General features: G+C 40.4%; 1 protein-coding gene across 1 annotated transcript in view; it reads left to right on the top strand.

Annotated features, from left to right (window-relative positions):
- Positions 1–1,229: 1,229 nt before the first annotated feature.
- Positions 1,230–20,499, top strand: part of SUCLG2 (succinate-CoA ligase GDP-forming subunit beta) — a 112,913-nt gene continuing 93,643 nt past the window's right edge. The window contains exon 1 of the mRNA XM_033071545.2: positions 1,230–1,324. Coding sequence (XP_032927436.1) covers positions 1,241–1,324 — 84 coding nt within the window. The 5' untranslated portion in view covers positions 1,230–1,240. The remainder of the gene's footprint in view (positions 1,325–20,499) is intronic.

Raw genomic sequence — 20,499 nt, forward strand, 5'->3', positions numbered from 1 at the left:
GCCCCTAAGTCATTCCTGATTGATGGAACAATCTTCTCAAATCTGGCTTCTGGGACTCACCTTCATGAAACCTCTGCACACACTGCAAACTCGTGTCAGATTTTAAGTCCATGTGATGGACATAAAGCTATTGGGGCTCTGCTCTTCTGCTCCATCCCCCAAGTGGGCCTGAGTTTGGTGTCTCAGGTCTGGCATTAACTCACAGGTTTAACAGCATCGTTTAGGTTGGAACAGAACATTGAGATATTCAAGTCCAACCTGTGACCAGTCAAACAGACCACAGCACCAAGTGCCACACCCAGTCCTTTGGTAAAAACCTCCAGGGAGGTCACTCCACCACTGCCCTGGGCAGCTGATTCTAATGCCTGACAACCTTTTCTGTGAAAAAATTCTTCCTGTTCAACCTGACATTGACACATTCTACCTGTGGATGAAGAACAGAGGTGTTTTGTGGAGTTTGGATTAAAATGCCTATGAAGATGGATCCCAGCAGGCTTTATTAGGGTTTCTTACCTTGGGTTAATTTGATATTCCCTAATAAAAACCAAAGGACCTTTTAGTCATGAAAAGAGAAGTCGAACAGCTCGCAGCAGTTCAAGGCTGGCACCTCACACTCCCCAGCCCCTTCACTCGTGCCTGAGCCCTTTCCTGGCCCAGTCCCAGACCCGGTCCATCCCAAACACACATTTATGGGATCACCGAACGGATCGGGCTGGGAGGGACCACAGCGGCTCCTCTGGCCCGACCTCCCTGCTCAAGCCGAGTCACCCAGAGCTCAGGATCGTGTCCGGACAGCTCTGGAGCATCCCCAGCGAGGGACACTCCGCATCCTCTCTGGGCAACCTGCTCCCACGGTGGGTCTGTGCACCACGAGGAAGTTCTTCATGTTCAGGCAGAACTTCCTGGGGATCAGTTCCTGTGCATTGCCTCTTCGTCCCGACCCATCTTCTTGAAACTTTTAAACAGTTAATACACATTAACACAGCCTCCTCTTAGCCGTCTCGAGGCTGAACAGGCACAAGTCCCTCGGCCTTTCCCCGTCAGTGAGCTCTCTGCACAGAGCCTACAGCCCTGCCCAAGGTGCTGATGGCACGGCACGGCACGGCACGGCACGGCACGGCACGGCACGGCACGGCACGGCCCGCCCGCCGCGGCCCCTCAGGGCTCCGAGCCCGGCCCGGCCCCTCCGCCTGGGCCGGGGCTTCCGCCGGGCCGCGGGCAGGGCGGGGACAGCGACAAGATGGCGGCGCCCATGGCCGGGCAGGCGGGGGCCGTGCTGCGGGACCTGGCGCTGCGATCCGCCCGCCTGCACGGCCAATTCCCGGTGAGTGAGCGAGCCCGGCCCCGCGCCCCGCCGGCCCCGCTGCCGGCAGCCTCCTGTGTGCGCCTGAGCCCCGCGGCCGGCGCGGCTCCGCTCGCAGCCTCCCCGCGCCCGCGTGTGGCAACGGGAGGGACCGTGAGGGGTCCGGGCTGAGGACGGTCCAACCTGCAGCGCGGCGCTTGCTCTGGCCGCAGACCAAAGCTGCCCGCTCCGAGCCCTCGCTCCCCCCACACGACAGAACTCGGAATGATTTCACTAGCAGAGCTGGGTGCCGCTGTGCCATGGTTTGGTTTGTCTGGGTGCCGCTGTGCCATGGTTTGGTTTGTGTGGGTGCCGCTGTGCCATGGTTTGGTTTGTGTGGGTGCCGCTGTGCCATGGTTTGTGCGGGTGACGCTGTGCCATGGTTTGTTTGTGTGGGTGCCGCTGTGCCATGGTTTGGTTTGTGTGGGTGACGCTGTGCCATGGTTTGGTTTGTCCGGGTGACGCTGTGCCATGGTTTGGTTTGTGTGGGTGCCGCTGTGCCATGGTTTGGTTTGTGTGGGTGCCGCTGTGCCATGGTTTGGTTTGTCCGGGTGACGCTGTGCCATGGTTTGGTTTGTGTGGGTGCCGCTGTGCCATGGTTTGGTTTGTCTGGGTGCCGCTGTGCCATGGTTTGGTTTGTCTGGGTGCCGCTGTGCCATGGTTTGGTTTGTGTGGGTGCCGCTGTGCCATGGTTTGGTTCGTGTGGGTGCCGCTGTGCCATGGTTTGTGTGGGTGCCGCTGTGCCATGGTTTGGTTTGTCCGGGTGACGCTGTGCCATGGTTTGGTTCGTGTGGGTGCCGCTGTGCCATGGTTTGGTTTGTCCGGGTGACGCTGAGCACGAGGTGGTGCCGTTTGTCTGAACACGTTTCGGGTGGCAGCACCGCGTTGGTTTGGCTCAGTGCGGCTGGCTGGGGTCAGGCTGGGGTGAAGGTGCCTGGTTGTGCTCTCCTGGGGAATTCACTTCCCGGTGGTCCTGAACCTCAGCAGAGCGAAGGGAAAGACATGAGCCTGCTGCCAGGGCTCAGGGGTGTAGCAGCAGTTCATTATTCACCTCGACAAGCAGCCACGCCGAGGTAAAATGAGATATGCACATTTCAGACAGCCCTCGTGCCTTTGGCAACCAACTCTGTTATTTCACCTTTTCATCATGAGCAGCTGCACGAGAATCTTACTTTGGTCCACACTTCTGAGCATAAGTGTTCTCCCCGAAGGAAGAGCCCCTGGAGCAAAGTCCAGTTCTCTCCGCAGGTGCCACGGCTGGGAATGCTCCTGGCTGCAGGCTGGGCTGTGAGCTAAAGGGTGCTCTTGGTGCTGAGCTTAATCTGTCTTGCACAACTGCTGCTGTGTGGTTTATCTTTTAACCTGAAGGAAATTACCCACCTCGGTTGTAAACCTGAAATCTTTTGTGCCCAACTTTCCTATTTGAATACTGGGTACAGTATTTGAGAGCAGCTGATTTGTTGGTTTAGCATTCATCCATTTCATGTGTGCACACATCAACACACATCAAACAGGCTGTTATGTGTGGCAATACACACACAATGATATCTATAAATACACATTTATCTGTGTATATACAGGTTTAATTTCATTAATGTGGATGGGCAATGCTGTCAGTCAAAACAGTGGGGAATGTGCATTGTATGGTTGAAGATGTGTTCCTGCCGTCAAGGCTTGGGTGTCTGATCCTACAATAAGGAATTCAGAGGTAGCATCCCTGTTCTTGTAGGGCTGTGATACAGAGGGCTTGGAAAGGCTGGAGTATGGAGCATTGTCTGAAAAGAGTCATCCTGGAACTTGAAAGGTGCTCTGGTTGAGCTGCTTTGGTTGGTTTGAAGTCCTATCTTTATCTGGTGCTGCAGTGGGTATTTGAGATATATCTAGAAATTAGGATCTCATGTTCTATTCTGTCATCTCTCAAAACATGGAGGCACTCTGTAAATTACCTCACTAAAATAACTGTGGATCAGCTCAGATTCTAAAGAGTATTCCTAGGATATCAAGGTGGTTGTCTTTAAAAAAACTCTTTTTTTGTGCATTATTTTTGAACTAGAGATGTTGAACTTGTATTATAAATCACATTTTGTTATTCTCTTTCTGAACTCTGCCAGATACTGAGAGCATCTCCCAAGATCTGTGCTTTCCAAGTAGGCTATTTTCAAGAGCCACGTCAATACTGTATAACAACAAATCAAGTTCTTAATTTCAAAGCAAACCACTTTCCTTTATAAAGGTCTTCAATTTTGCAGTGTTGTGTAATAGAATTCCCATCTAAGCAGTCTCCTAATCTTCCACTGTCTCATACTTTAAGCTAGAAATAAGTTGATCAGTTGAGTTTCTGTGCTACAAAATAGAATAAAGGATCTGAGAGTAAGAGCCCTTCCATTGATGGTTTTTCTCATTTATATCGTTCATTCTGTTGCTCAGATGAGAAGTTACACTGTTACTTTATTTAGCATAAACCACCAAAACCTGTCCTCAAAGCCCATCACAGTGTTTCTTTCACAGATGAGGGTCTTCCATATGGTGCGAATGTGATCACGAAATATCAGTCTTAAACTTTGGTTTTTAGGTACCCCTGTGTGAGATTTAGAATCTTTCCTTGCAACCCTTATGACTTACTGTTGGAGTGGTGTTTCTACACTTCGTTGCAAAGTTTCTTATTTCAGAACTGTAGCTGTGAAATTTGTCATTGTAATCTGCACACATTTTCCTGTGTACCTTCATTTTAGGGGTGGAGTAAACAGTAGCTGATCATCCTTCTACTTTTTATAACTGTTAAACATTTTTTACTCATTTTGCTCTTTATATTCTTGGTGGATTCAATTCTTTGTGCTACCGTAGTTTTAAATCTGCCCAAGTGTTTCAAGAAGATAAAAGATTTGAGTTGTGTGCAGTGCATGTGGACAGGAGCATTCAGGCCTGCTCTTGCTGGAGCAATATTTGTAAAGAGCTGTGACAAACGCTCCGGGGACCACTCGGCAGCAGAATTCAATCTTGTTGGCTGGCAACAAATAGGCTCCATTGAAGGCTGTTTATTTGAATGGGAGTTGGATTGGGCCCTTTGGGAGAATGCTGTGTTTTCAAAATAGCTTCAGATGCAGTGAAATTCAGCGATGAATATAAATGAGGAACAATTAAATCAGAATCATAAAAAAAAAAAAAGCTGAAGGTAACTCTCCAGTATTTTAATACAGTGAGCAGGTTGCTTGGTGTATTATGAGCGTTGTCCCAGGCTTCAGAATGGGCCTCAGTCCTGCCAGAACACATCCAGATTCCACATGTGTTGAAAATATTAAAAGAAAAAAAAATAAAAAGGAAGGAGGGGAAGATGAAATGAAACAATATTTCTGTTACAAAATCTGCTGGAATCTATAGATGTTACAAATAGGGAGCTGCAAGGTTGCTCATTGCAGATGCCTTCATTTCCTAGACTATAAAACCTCATTCATGTTGAACAAAGTTCTGCCTTTTCTAAGAAACTGTACATAATAGCTGATCTTCCATTCAACACAAAATGTTACTGAAAAAAACTTTTTGATTCATGGCTTCAGAAGCTACTTTAATGTTGAATTCTTCTTTTTTTCTTTGTTTTCTTTGGTGTTCTTGAAAATTTCTTTGGACTGCTTCCCTATTTGGCTTTTCCTGGTTGTCAGTTTTGCTATATTTTCAAGGTTTTACATTTAGAGGCAGGAAATACATGAGCCTACAGACTTTCACCAGCAGCTTTTTCTACAGGCACCTCATCCAAATGACAGGAAAGCCCTCTTCAAACTCTAGACAAAACTGAAATGCCAAAGTGGAGCAGATGTTTGGCCCACTCCTCCCCGGCACTTCCATTAAACACATGGTTATTGAATCCTATTTTGAGATGAAAGAAGGAAATGAAAACATAAATATAACCTCAGACTGTGATTTTTATTTTTTTTTCCCTAGTCAGTTTTACACTAGTGCAACTTCTATCCTGGGAGCAATCTGGCTCTGACACAGATACAGCTCTGTCCTGAAGGAGAAAAGCTGCACTTTGCTGCATTGATTTACCTTCCTTTGTACCTTGTGGAGGTGTAATCAAGGGATAGGACTAATTAAGAAGAGAATAGCCTTCATGAATATGACATTAGGTGGAGAAGTAGCCACATCTCCTAAACTTGGCTCTGAATGAATTAATCCTTCCTGACCCTCCTTCTGAACTCCAAACTAGTTAAGACAGAGACTCCTCACATTCCTTGGGTATGTTTAGGATTGGTTGAAGTTTTTTTTATATAAAAGCAAGTGGGTTTGTTTTTTTTTTATTGATCTGCCTCCTGAGGCACTAGATAAAGTGTCAATAGACAAACTGTGCTTTCTTTACAGTTATCTTAAATGATTGTTTCCTCCTGTTTTTCTCTCGAAATGTCAGTGTGCGTGGTAATTTTCCTTATTTTTTTTCATTTTTTTTTTCAGTCACCTTTCATTTGGTGTATCTGGCTGATGACTGCCAGCAGGGATTTTATCTGAAATGTGTGAAGCTACTGAGGTTCTTTTGGGAATACAGAGAAGTGAGATGAAGATTTAGACACAGTTGGGGTATAGTTGTTTCTTAGAAGTGGTTCATTTCTCTGCTCCTTTATGCTTTTTCTTGTTTGGAAGGTCCATTTTCACAAGAATGGCCAATGTCCTCATTTAGTACATAGAGATGAGATTGTTTCCCTCCCTCTGTTGGGAATCACTCATTCTAAGGTGATTTAACTTCAACTGATGATTTTTATCGTTGGCCACACCTGTAGTGAGCAGCTCAGCTCATTGTTGCGTTGACCAGTCCAGTTTTTCTGTGAATACTTGTGACTGTATTATCTACAGCTTTGAGCATATGCTCTGAGGATTTTCTCCAGAAAATCTCCTCCTTTAATACTCTAAGAGCAGTTTCTAACCATCTGTGACTCAGCTTATTCTTTCCATTTTAATAAAACACAGGACAGAGACATCATATCACCTGTCCATCTGCATGTGACAGTAGCTTTGGAACTGGTAATTAAACATTGATCCATGATTAGTAGTTGGCTATTGATTATATTTTAACTAGATAGCAGGAATGGATATGAAACAAATAGGAGTTAAGATTGACTATTGTGAAAAATTCCTTTATAGTTGAGTTTTGCTGTGCTGCTGAATTCTTTGTTGCATGAGTGAGACTTAAGACACATTCTGAACTGCAAGCTGAAGCCAGCCTTTAATGTGGTAAGGAGAATGAAAACACTAGGTTGGTGTTTTAGTTTGTTTGTGGCATTATGCTGATGGTAATGTTTTTGTATAATTAGTGGCTAAATGTTAACTGTGAAAGGATTTAAAGGCTTGCTGTTTTTCCACTTACTTGTTGTAACATCTTTTTAAAATCTTCAGTCAACAATTTATATTGATAGCATGAAATATGTTCAATAAATGCAAGGGGTTTTTTGTTTAAAATTTGCTGCTTTGAGCAGATTTACCCCTGAGGTTTTTTCTTCCTCTTCTCTCTCTGGTCTCTTTCTCATTGCTCATGGGTTTCCCCAAACTGTAAGAGTCTGTATCCCAAAATTGAATTAAATTTTATTTCTGTGATGACCTGAGATTTTATAAGCTTTGACTCCAAAATCATAAAGCTCTAGGCACTCACAACCCCATTGGGCTTGAATGTGGGTTGAGATATTTAACTCAAAGACTGTTTCATTTAAGAAAAGATTTTTTAACATATTTTGTGGTACATTATTATTAATTTGTGTTTACTTACCTTGTACATGGGTAGTACTTGGTGACAGATTAATTTCTGTCTACCCTGTTTGTCTTTAATTTGTGAATCATAGAATCACAGTCTGGGTTGGGTTGGAGTCTGAGCAACGTAAGCTGTGAGAAACAGCCTCAGTTTGTGTCAGGAGGTGACAGAATCACTCATATTTTAGTTTACCTTTGATGTCTTGACTCTTGTCCACCTAAATTCTTCATGAGATGCAAAAGTTTTGTAAGAATTGTCAGGAGCAATGAAAAATTGAGTGAGATTTTTGATCATGTTTGGTAGGTTTGTGTGCTTCTCCAAGACTTTTGACTGGAAAATACGAAGCTGCAAATTAAAAACCAGACACAGATTACTAATGGAACACTTCATCATCTTTTGATAGCTTCCTCTGAAGGATCTGTGGACAAAAGGACAGTTTAATTTGGCATCTGCTAATTTCATGGCAGCCAAGAAAGCAGTTACTGCCTTGTGTAAAAAAAAAAGGAATTGTTCATACAGAGTATTGGTATAAAAATGTCATGGAAGTTCCAATTATTGGAGAAGTTCTATGTGCCAATGTACACAAAACTGATGAGTGTAGGTAAAACATAGAGCTGTTCATGATAATTGAAGATGAAAGCCCTATTAAAAAGAACCATATCCTTTTTATTGTCAAGATAGCACTTGCTAAGTTCTGAAGATGGCATAAAAATATATTTTCCCTTAAATTTCCTATCATCTTCAATTCTGTCACTCCAAACACATTGGAAACAGTGAATCTATTTAATTGAATTCTTTCATGCAGAGTTTCAGTCTAGATTTGTTTTTCAGTTAAATGGCTCAGATGAAAATAGTCTAAAGTAACGCCATAAATTTTGGAAGTGGAGGAACAGATATTTAGAGCTCGCTTTAAACATGATGAGAGATGATTAAACTTGAGTCCAGAGCAGCTGGAGTGCTGGAGCTCCATCTAGGGAGGGTTGCTGACCCAGCTGAGAGCCCACGGGTCAGGATTTGTGGGCACACCAGCATCACTGACAGGGTTATTGTGCATTTCTGCTGCAGGCACCTTGATCAGCAGGAACCAGATGAAGCTGCAGACAGCTGAGGAAGCCTCAGTCAGCAGGCCCTGGTCCTCAGGGAGGACTTCATTCCCTGCAGGTTCTGCTGGAGGGACAGCACAGCAGGGAACACATCCTCGAGTTCCAGGAGCTTTCTGGAGAGCTCTGATAACAGCTTCCAAATGCAGATGTCTGAGGAGCTGCCAGCAGGAGACACTACTGAACCTCACATGTGGGAACAAGATGTTGTTTATTTGTAATGTTGTTTATTCCTGGGTACAGCATGGGCTGCAGTAAGACACAAGAAACAAGGCTGGGCATAGTCCCAATTTCCTTCACCAGTACAGTAATGCCATCATCCTTTGTTCTGCTGGATTCAAATTTACCTTACAGTCAGAAATGCAGAAATCTGCTTTAAGGTCAAAGTCTTTAAGGATGATTGTAGTGTCCTAAACTTGCTTTAACATTTGAGATTGGCAGCAGAGTGAATTTATATAATTAGGTATAAACAGTGGAGAAATATTAATAAAGAAATTACCTGCAAAAGAAGGAAAAACATTCCTAATGTTTGACTTTCTATTAAAGGCTGACTTTCACTGATTATTCTGGGCAGTTTCTGGTTTCTCCCCAGCTCTGCCCAAGGCTCTCTACCTCTTGTATCTTTGTCTCTCAGAGTTTGCTTTGTGTCAGTCTTACTCTAATAGTCAAATTAAACCCAAGACTTATTAACAATAAAGCGTGTGAAGCACTGAGATTAAAACAAAAAATGGGTACCAGTCTTTTATTTCCTTGCTGCTTCCAGGAAAAAAAATTGCTACAAACCATTCTGGACTGGTTTAGTAAGCCAGATATGAGTTAGACAGTGAAACTGTTTCTGTAGATACTTTTCTGTATTTCTTTATTTTACTACCATGGGCATTTGCATTTTTGTTGCTTGGAAGTGTTATGTTGCTTAGTGCTCAAAGTCATATTCTGTGATGACATAGTCAGGTAGCGTGGAAATTATCATGATTTGACTTCAATATTAAAGAACTGGAACAAAAAAGCTGTGATTATATTTTATATTTCCTTCTCTCTGATGAAAAATGGAGCTCAAACTGTCTAAATTGGCATTTTATCGGTGTTTTTCTTAAAATACCAGCGACTTCTAACACTTGAAAAGCATTCTTCCAGGGTATTGTAGGCGTGAAACACTTCTTTGATAGATATGATTACTTGAGATATGAATGCAGAAACATTTCTGTTCATCTTATTGAATATGCTTGGAGTTTTGTAACGATTTAGAAAGCTGAATTTGCATGCAGGAAAGAAAAAATTGATAGTGGCTATTTTGTCTCATGTTTGGTGGTACAATAGTTCTAGAATTATTTTTTCCTGCCTATATGTACTAATTAGAGCATGTGTTCATGTATGCATAAAATATAATTTTAATCTTGTAAAAAAAATAGGAAATTAAAGATTTTTTAAAGATCAGAAAAAATATAAATTCTCCCCTCAAGATACTTAAAATAAAAGATTATTTCTGATTTATGTGGAAAAGATGGCTTATTTCATTTTTGAATGTGTTGTGCATATCACCAACAATCTTCTTTCATTTGTCAAGGCAGGGAATGTGTTACAGTATTTTCTGCAACTGATTATGCAGTTGTGTATGGTAGTGAGTTTATTTTCATCAGATACTTCAAAGCCTTACTTTTTAGGTCAGGAAAGTATGCTTCTCTTAAAGCTTTGAAGTTTGAAATAAGCAAAATGAACATAATTTGACTAAAATTAATTACTAATGCAAAGCAGAACTTCTGATGGCAGGAACATTGACAAAAGCCAAAATTGAATCTGAGAATTCATGTTCCAAGCAAAGGCTCTCTGAAAATCGATTCCAGAGGTGTAAAACTTCTGGAGACAGGCTTGCTCTTTGGGCACATGTGGATGTACAATAATTAATTTTAATACTGTTTTATTGGACTGAAATTTGGATTTAACATGCAAGGAAAAAATATTTTGCCAACAATTTGTGCAATAAGAACAGAGGGCATCATTTGGCCCTTTGAGTGGACTGGCAGTTTGGTGTTTGGGCAGCCAGCTTTGTTTTGTGACATCCTGTTTGTGATGTGACCTGCATGTTGTTTGAAGCAGACAGTTTTCATGTAATCCCACAGAAGGAGGAACCTGCCCTGTTTCAGGGTTTTTGGAAGCTGCTGGTGGCTCACTGTTCAGGTGAAGGTTCCTGGGTTGGGGTGTGCTCAGACAGCCTGTCCACACTAACCCAAACACATCCCAGAGCTTCTCAGGGTCACGAGGGTGCTGTCACTTCATTCACAGAAATTTTATTTTGCTGATTGGATATAAATAGAGTCCTGAATACTCACCTGGGTGGTCAGCAGGATACAGCTGTCAGGGATTTGTGATGTCCTTCTTTATTTGGAGCTCAGTCTGTAGCAGCCTGATTGAAACAGCTGCTGAACAAGGTGTGGGAAATGGGAAGAGACGTCAGGGTCTTACTGTTAAGAGGACACTCACCCTCTCCTCTTTTACTTTTGAGTCCTCACAAACCCATACCTGCAGACATCCAGAAGGATCATCCAGGTAGTGGCTGCTAGGATCTGCCTTGTAGAGCATGAGGATGTGGACTCAGATTCTGGTTTTGTGAGATAAGGAGAATAAGAATGACAGAAGGAGCTCAAGTGTGACCCCGTGCATGTTCCTGGTAGTTTACAATGGAGCTTAGTGGGTAGGAGAGTGTATTTACAGAATAGCTGTCAAAATCCCTGAGTGTAAGCAAGCTGTAAATAAGTCTATAAAGTGTAATCGTTTCTGGAGACTTTAAATCTGCAATGAGTGAAGGACTTGCTTCAAGTTCATTCTTGTGTCTGCTTCCTTGCATGAGAAGTAAACAGAGGGATAAATCAGAAAGCTGAGTTTGTGCATATATAGGCACATTGGAAGAGATAAAAGCACATTGGAAGAGAATTGTGTAATTTAATTTGTGTTTTCTGGAGCTAGTGACCTGACAGCCCTGCAGTGGAAGAACATCACACCATGCTCCATCATGCCCAGGAGAGGGCAGAGGTAAAGCCTGGCATCAATCAGTTTGCAATCAGACTGATTACACAAGGACAAGGAGGAGTGCAAGATCAAGTCAAAAGAACATAGCAGGGCAGGCATTCAGAGACCCTTGAAGTAAAAGGGTTTCTTGCAGTAGACAGCAAGCAGGAACATTCAGGAGAGCTGCTAAGGGAGTCATTACATTTTGTTACAAATGCAGTTGGGATTTTCAGTCCCACTTCACCCTGAGTACATTTACTGTCCTTTACCATTTCAGCAATACTGTGAAATATCCAAGACATAACTGAGATGTTTATAAAACTTTGTGGGTTTTATGTGCATATTGCTGTGGTTTTGTTTAAAGAAAAAGTCTCATGAATGGATACTGTTCTGGTTTTTTTAATCTAATCTATATTGTTTTGTAATCTAAATTTCAGAACTATGAAGGAGATGGGTGCTGTCTTCTGAAATCCTCTTCTGTTTCTATGACATTTGTTAAAGCACAGCAAAATTTTACTGTTTGCTGTTAGGGCCACTGTGGAAAGATTTAGAAGGTGAGCTTTAATGAAAGAGATAAATAAAACAAAGAAAGCCTTGCCAGCATCCAGCCACTTCAGAACTGATGGACACACTCCTGATGATCCTCTGTCCCAGCTGAGAGATTCCACCACTGAGAGAGGAAAGAAAGCACTGAGTCAAAAATAAAGAGGGATGTTAAAATATCATTTTATGTTTCCTAATCAATATTGGTTGATATGTCATTGCAGTTTAGTATATCTTTTAGTGGAAGGGGACATTGTTTTAGAGGTGGAAGAGGTAAATCCTCATGGATATTTCATATATTTATTAATGGATTAATTTTGAGGTAGTGGGTAATGAATTAAATGTTTAAAACCCCCCAGTAATGGTGGCACTTTGATTTTAATGTGAAAAAACTTTAGTAGAGCCACATATTTTTAGATTCAATTACCTTGGAAAGTTGGCAGTTCAGCAAGTGAGCGAGTTTTGGGAAGGTTCTCCCACTTCAGTGAGCAAATCGGGGGAGAGTGAGGGAGTTTGATTCATGACTTGACTTTGGGGTCAAATCCAGTAGGCTTATTTCTTTAGTTAAATCATTCACTTTCCCAGGTTAATTTTAACATTCTGGGTAGGCTGCTCAGGTTGAGGCTGAAACTGTTCTTTTTATAATTGGTTTCTGCAGGATCTTGCTACTTTGAACTGTCCTGTATTACACAAAAATGTCAGACCTTCCTACTCTGCCTAAAAGTGCTCCCTGCTGCAGTCCCTTGTGTCTGACTTTGTATTTTCTTCTTAAAAAGAAAAAATATGGCTTATTTGGCTGTATCATGTAGAGGATATTTTATAGGTGTTTATTTGATAGAAATTTCTGTTCATTTCTGTGGTATTACTGAAATAAAACTCCTTTGGTAAAACTCAAATTCGAAGGAGAACTTAATATTGTTTCTCATTTAAATTGTGTATGAATAAATGATTGCAAATTGACAGATATTGCTTGTAGTGATTCCTTTCTTGAGTGAAAAACCAATTTCTATTTCCTTCCTAATTTAGGAACTTAAAATTATTAAGAGAGAAGAAGAGAATCTAGATGCAGCCCCAACACAAGCAAAATGAACTATGAATTGAAAATTTAATCACTGCTTTTGTTTCCAGGGCTGTGTCACATTGCACTAAATCTGCAGATGAGCCAGCTTTTATTTAGGGTTTATTAGTAACAGAGGTACTGCAGTGGTTTTATGGAAAATGCAGAGTTCTCCAGTGTCCCCACTGGGAGTCCCTCAGCCCTGGGGAGATCAGTGCATCCCCTGGATATTTTCTGTCCTGGTTCTGCACTGTGCAGGGGTTTGTAGAGCTCTGGCATTGCACACCAGCTGGGCACACTCTCACCTGTGTCCAGGAGCATCCAAACCCCTGGGGGTGGGTTCCCAGGTGATGCCTCAGGATTTCAGCTTTTATATTTTTCCTATATTTGCAATCCTGCAGTTCTTTAGTGTATAATTCTAAACTCCATATCCAGAGTGAGCTACAGCTTCCCCATTTTGGTCAGACACACCAGTTCCTCTCCAGGCCTGGGAGTCAAGGACTCCTCACTGTCTCAGACCCTGAGAAATGTAAACAAAAGTGAGTTGTGGGGAGAGCAAACTTGGCCTAAATGACTTCATTACCTGAAATATGCAAATGGACCAAACTTAGAAAAGTGTGAAAACTGTGATCTATCATCCATTTTTTGAGTGTAGCCCCTGGGGTCTTCATCTGCCCTAGATGTACCTGAAGACCCTGCAATAAATATAACAGTTTTTATTCCCTTAATTTTGTCTGGCCTCTGTTTTTAGGTAGTCCCAACAAGGCATCAGTTAGCACTAGATGTTTAGGTCCATGCACTTCTGAGAACTTGTGCCTTTTTCAGAGCTCACCCAGAGGATTCACCCACCACCAGGCTTTTATTATTCCATTAAATAGTGTACAATATTTTCTGCTTTAATTTGTTTTGAAATAATTCAGCCATCTTTTATAATGCCTTATGGAACTCATCAATATTGCCTGTGTATCAGTCTAATGAGAGTTCAGTAAATTAGCATATTCATTAAACAAACAAATTATTGTTCTGTTAGTAATTGGGGACTGCCTGTTTCTCAACAGATGAGTGATGTCAACTGACATCAATTAGTTTAGTGTGCTTTGTTACTACAGGTAGGTAGTCTGTGGTTGATATCCTTGCTTTATGAGGTTGTGTTAGAATAATCACTGCTGCCTGGTGATGGGAGAAAAGTCATTTCTCATAACTAAAAAGGATGAGATCCCTAAATATACCTTCTTTAGCTTTTCAGTTAAAATAGCTTCTCTAAAATGGACGTGATCCTGGTTTAACAAAGCTCTTCTCTTTGTTTCTTTCATGTTTGTCACCATTCTTTTTTTTCCTGCTGTGATGCACTGTGATTCCTCTCTCTGGTTTGCAGTGGCTCCTCTTAAAAAGAATCTTGCAGTGTGAGACAAGAGAAATTGGCTTTTCCTGGAACTGTGGGAAAGTATTCAGAGGAAGATTTAACTAAGCACTTGTTTTGATTGCATTGGCTAGAACTAAGTGATGACACAAACACCTAATATAGTAATAAAAAATATCCTGTGATTGTTTCAAACTAGGTTTCTGAAGTTCTTCTGGAGTGTTTCTGTTCTGGACAGTGAATTGCAGTGACTGTGAGTAATTGCTTTGGAAGGAGAAATGCTCTTGAGCAGGTGGTTTCATGCTGTCCTCCCCAGGTTGGTTTGCAGCAGGCAGTGCAGTCGCATTTTCAGTCATGAGAGCTTCTGAGCAGGGGTGGTGGTCTTTTTCACTCCTCTGAAGTTTTTAAACTTGGAATACTTAAAATATATGCTTTCTGAGCTCTTGGCCACCCTCTCAACTGTTTGAGTCCAATTTTTTAAACAATTCAACAATAGCAATCCTAATAATTATGGTAACTGTGAGCTCCTCTTATAAACAAACCCCCTTTCCCTTTTTCTGGTTTTTTTGAGTATATGAAGAAAACCATTTAGTTATTTAATATGGGCATCTTGTTTCAAAGAGTCCTAGATGTTAGAAATAGTAGTAATTATCCACTAGAACACCAGAACAGGCATTCCAGATTTACTGAACAAAAATGCAGGGCCATACTTCACATGTGTTCTTTATTTTGTTTGAAGTTAGCTTCCATAAACCTTTGTTGTATGGACAGATCTCACTCGTTCTGAAAAGTGAATATATGGTTCATTGGCATAAAACAGTAAATTGACCCTGCATTTTATTGATCAAAATGCATTAGCCTTTAGAAAACTGGCAAATTTTGTTGGTGTGTATTTTACTGCTCAAGATATTTTTGTGCTATATTTTCAGGAATATATATGGAACTAAAAGGCCTGTAGCTGTTAACTAGAGTTTGTGTGTTGGTTTTAAGTCAGTTAAAATGAATTCCCATTTGTAGGAATAAGTAGTGGAACATTAAAAGGTCTTCAGCTGTACCTGTAGATTTTAAAACCAAATGCTCCTTTTAAACACCTGGTCTGCTTATGGGACTTTGATACAGACTGAAAAATAAGCAATTCCTGACTGCTGTGACCAAAATTATGGAAACTCTTTTTGTCAGGGAACTAAACTAGCTCACAGAATCAATTTTATCCCTCATAAATATATCACAGAGGTCTAGATTGAGACTTTGATCATAATGCTGAGTGTTGGATGAGGCTGCTGGACTCAGCTGGCACAAGGGGACCTGGCTGCCATATGGCATCCCAGCTAAAGTGGGCAATTTGGGATGGTGATGGAAGACAGATTCCTCTGTGGCTTTTAAATAGGATGGCCTGGATGCTAGCTCCTGCTTTGGAAGATTAAAATTGCTGGTTTGTGGCAGCCTACAGGACATTAGTTGGGAAGGACATTTCCTGTCCTGTTTTCCATAATGTGCCCCAGGTTTGCAGGAGAGAAGGGGATGTGTGGTGTGATTCGATGGCACAGCCCATCAACCTTACCCTGACTCTTTCCATTTTCTTTTGTGCCTGAAAGACTTGCTTTCCTACAGAGCATATTTTTGCTTTTTATGACTTATGTTTGTGATAAACTTCTGTTTAGTTGGTGCTGTTTTGCTGAATTTTTGTTTCTTGTTGGGTTAACTTACTCATTTTGTGGGCACTGCCAGCAAACTGAAATAAGTGCTTTAGTTTGCTTTCAGTGGCCTTTGTGGTATATTTTAAGTACATGACCTAATAAAATGTGTCTACACCTGCAGTGGTTTATATGAGGGTATTCAGCTGAGTTTATTTTTGATGGTTTCTTTTTGAGAGAAACTTCTACATCTTTGTCAATTACAGAGACTGCATGTCAATAAATATAATAAAGGTTTATGCCTCATGTTGATGAATGGTCTGCTCTTTCATTACTGTCATCTTTGTGTATCTGCTTTCCTTCATATGTGCTTGGAATTGTATTACAGGTCAGAGTGCACAGATTGAATAAACTGGAATGCTGTAGAATGTGTTGGCTAAGCAAATAGATTTTTTTGGTGACAGGCATTTATTTTTGATCACATACACTAAATACATCTTTTAATTTCAGATACAGAATACATCTCCTCGCCTCCTCAAAAACACCACAATATTTCTTCCCAATTGATTTATTCCAATATAACCATTACAATAAAATCCAAGTTTATAAAACCTGATACTTTATATATTTGACATATCATTTGCATTCATGCAGAGCTAATTTTTTGTTGCTAGAGCTGTTTCTAGAATCTGTGAACACAGTTACAACTGCTTGGCTTCAGTGGAGCAACAGAGGGGGAAGAAAGAAGTGGGCATTTATTTGACCAGCTTTACTGCCAGGTCCTTTTAAGAAGCCCATTTTTGTTTTGTGATATTAATGCTGGCTTCCATTAATGCTGTGAATGCAAAGGGAATGTTGGATGTTAAAGTGTGTCTGCCTTTTAACACTCATGCAATAAAATGCATTCAGCTATGCTAATGAAAACAGTAGAGCTGTTCAAATTATGTAGGTGTGTCAAGGGATGTTCAATTATCCTAGAAATTTGCTTAGTGCTGGTTTTGTTTTCTTTAATAATGTTGATTAACACTGGATTCTCTTCCCCAAGCTAGTATCATTTGGCATTTTACAAAAGTAGAGTCTTACCAAGAGAAAATAAATGTTTATATTCAGGGCTTTTTTTAGGGAAATGATCTGCACATGAACACTGGACTTGATCAGGTGAAATACATAGTTGTGGATGGTTAGCCAGGGTAGTTCCCCGTGGAATTTGGCATGAAATGGCACTACATTTTTTAAAACTTGATTTTTTTTGAGAATAAGAGGACTCAGTTGTAATAGAGGGTATAAGTTGTTTGTCAGACTTGACCTTTCAGCCATTCTTTTTGACAGCTTCTTCACATATTTATTAAAGAAGAGACTTAAGTGATTCTTTCCATTCTATTTTAAAAAGTCAGCCTTGGATGTTTTACCAGGGAGGCTAAAGATTGAGAAAACCTTATCCTGAGCATATAGGTTCAGGTAAGAAATAATCAGTAACATAATCTGGTGGAGTTTGGGTTTACTGATGCTGCTCCTGTTTTGTGCTTTTATGGAACATTTCTTTTCGAGCAGAGTTTTGCTGAAGTAGTTAACATGCAACTTGCAGATTTCTTGATGAACGTGTTAAGACAGTTTCTTCTGTTTTTATGTGTGTGTGTTTTCTTTTTCCAAAAGCAAGCACTCAAAAGATACCTCCTGGGTCATCTGAAAGATGTTGTACATCAGAGTAGTTAATGCTGCACATATAATAACCATGCCTCTGCTGCAGTGCTTCCTAAATCTGTTTGGGTGGTTTTGGGAGGGGGGGATTTTTTTATTTATTTTTCATTTATTCATTTATTTATTTATTTTCTATTTAAGCAAATATCCACTAGAAAACATATTTTTATTTACACTAGGTTCCTAGTTTTTTTTAGCCCTTGTTATTTAAATAATACAATTTTTTTCTCATCACGTGACAGCTAAAGAATTGGCAAATGGAATAGTGGAAGAATAGTGCAACTGCTGTCCAAATACATTATTTGTGCAGAGCCTTTAGCATTTTATAAAAAAACCCCACCAAACAAAAAGGTGGTAAATAAAGGGGTTATGTAGGTTATATGAAGAATCAATTTTTTTCTCTAGCAGTAGTCCATAAACCACAGATACAATTCTACAACCCCTGACCTTGTTAAGATGATCAAAGAGAAAAATTTGATTTCTTGATGTATGTGCCACTCATTTAATCATGCTGTGGGACCAGATATGATCTCTGCTTACAGAAAGAAGGAACTTTGAACAGAACAAAATACACAATTCCCAGTTTTCTAAATCCTCCTCACTCTATATACTTTTAGTGTCACTGGTAACAAAAATCATGGAGATTGGAGAAGGGAAGGGAGATTAGAGATGAAACCCAACCAATACTTTGTGCTTTTGGAAACTGCCAAATTATTCTAGCCAGGAGGAGAAAATCTGGTTGGAAATTTGTACTTGATTTAATAATTCTGCCTTCATCTCACTTCATGTTACTGCTCAGTTGAGGCCTTTTGTTTCACTTCCTTGAGTTTGGGGATTTTTGATGTTGTTGTCAGGCTCTCAGGAAATGTTATCAGTTGTAAAAGAGCCTTATTTAAGTGTATTAATCTCTTTGATAAGCACTTACATTAGAAATTTAATCTTAAGAAATATCTTGCTAGGATGAATTTAATTCTTCTTTAAAGCTTTATTATTTTAAATAACAACATTTTATTTTCTGTGTGCTGCTAGTAATATTTTCTTAATTTTACAGACTGATTTATTCTTAAACCTTATTTGTGGCATAAAAATAAACAAGATCTTTTTATTTACCAGACAGATCTGAATCTCAAGTAAGAGCCACTCTGCATCTTCAGTGTGTACATCAATACACAACACAAAGTTCCCATATGAAAGGATAACAGAAAAATGCCACCAGTGGAAAATTTTCTGGTTCTTTGTCTGTCATCTTATGAAGATGAAAGATGAGCTGTCACACAGGGAGTCAGGGTTTACTAAAATCCACACACAATTTCCAGTTTCTTCTTCACAGGCTGGTGGGACAGGATCCTTGTGCTCCAGCCCAACCTTGCAATAAAGAGACAGATGAAACACAGATACATCCTGAACTTCTGGGGCACACTGAGTGTGCTGCATGGAAAGATTTCAGAGCTCTCTGGTGTTTTCTGATATGTTTTCTGTCTAATGTGGGGGGGAGGAGATAAAAATATTCAAACAGGGATAAGGTGGGAATAGAAGGTGATGTCAATCAAAAATGAACAGAAATTACTAAAAGCTAGATTCTGCTTTCCTGTGCTTTAGGTTTTCTTTTCGTTGCTCCCCCATTCCCTATTTCAGATTGAGATTATTTTTCTGATGCTGATTTTCCATCTAATTCTTTAGTGTGTTTTTGTTGAGAGCTGGAACTGAATTGGCAAATCTTCCAGCGCTGTTTGATGCTGCTGCAAGCTGTAAAACAGGAAAATAAGTAAAACAAAGATGTGATGGCAGAGGTGTGTTCTGTGCTGGATTAAAGTCTCCTTCTAATAACTTTCAGGGGGAGGGGTTGGATTATGGCTGCCTGTAGAAGACTGTCTATGGGAAATAACTTTCTCTCAAACTTTGCAGGCTCTTCCCTAGAGTTTTGAGGCTGTACCTTTGTGTATCCATGCTCTTACTGCTAATTTCATATGTTGATTTATCTGTAGAATGGATAAAAGTTTATGATGCCCAAGCATTTAGGCCATTGGAAACCCATCTGAAATTTTTGAGAAGGCTTGGTATAAATGTATTGGGAGGGTAGGGATTCAAGATTTCTTTTATAATTCAGATACAGATTTATTGCAACCAAACTGTCTTGGACTGGAAATTGGTTGAAAGAAGCATCTGTTTACTCACATTTCTGAGATTTCATGGTCACTTTTTTTTTGTCTTCACCCTAAAATGCATGTCCAAAGCTGAATTTTTTCAAGATGGTCTTGAAAGAGCAGTCACCTTTACAGATTCAAAGCTTGTACTTTATTTCATCTCTTGTAGCTGCTTTAGTTTTCCTGCTGTCCTCATGACATATGGTGTGTATCCTGCAAGTGCTTTAAAGCAAGTTTTTCATGTTTCTTGCTCTTCAGAGCTTCTGGTAGAGACTTCAGATACTTATTAATTTTATCAAGCAGTTCATTCACAACCAGGAGTTTGTCTTTTGTGCAAAGACTTGATTGAAAGTCCTCAGTTGGCACTCAGATGGTCTCTCTTAGAATTATGTAATATAGCAGGGGAAAAAGTGCTCACTAACCTGGAGTTTGTGGCTTTGTTTTTCTGTCCCAGCAGTTGTTCAGCAGACCTTTGTCTCATCACCCTGAGGATTGCTTTGACACTTTTCAAAGGAATTATTCTCTTATTTCCTTTCTGTATTCTTCAGACAGTTCATAATTTAGGAAAGAAATATTGTCATAATATCTTAATATTAACTATCCAATTTTTATAAGAGAACATGTGCCCCTATGCTTATGTATGCCTGCACTTTATGCATATGTAATAAGATTTTTAGCATCTCATCAGTGGAGTATCTCTGTGAGACATTTTGGGTTATATTTTTGAGTTGCAAAGCTGTTGTATCCCAAAAGCACCTGTGAGGTGCAGAGAGGGTGTTTGGGAGCAGAGGTCACTGCAGTTCCCATCAAGCAACAGCCACAAAAGTCTTCCCCAGAAAGAAATTTTATTAATATTTTCCTTCTTATTTATTTGATTTAGATCAGCTTAG

This window comes from Catharus ustulatus, chromosome 13 (genome assembly GCF_009819885.2).
Source record: "Catharus ustulatus isolate bCatUst1 chromosome 13, bCatUst1.pri.v2, whole genome shotgun sequence".
Lineage (NCBI taxonomy): Eukaryota > Metazoa > Chordata > Aves > Passeriformes > Turdidae > Catharus > Catharus ustulatus.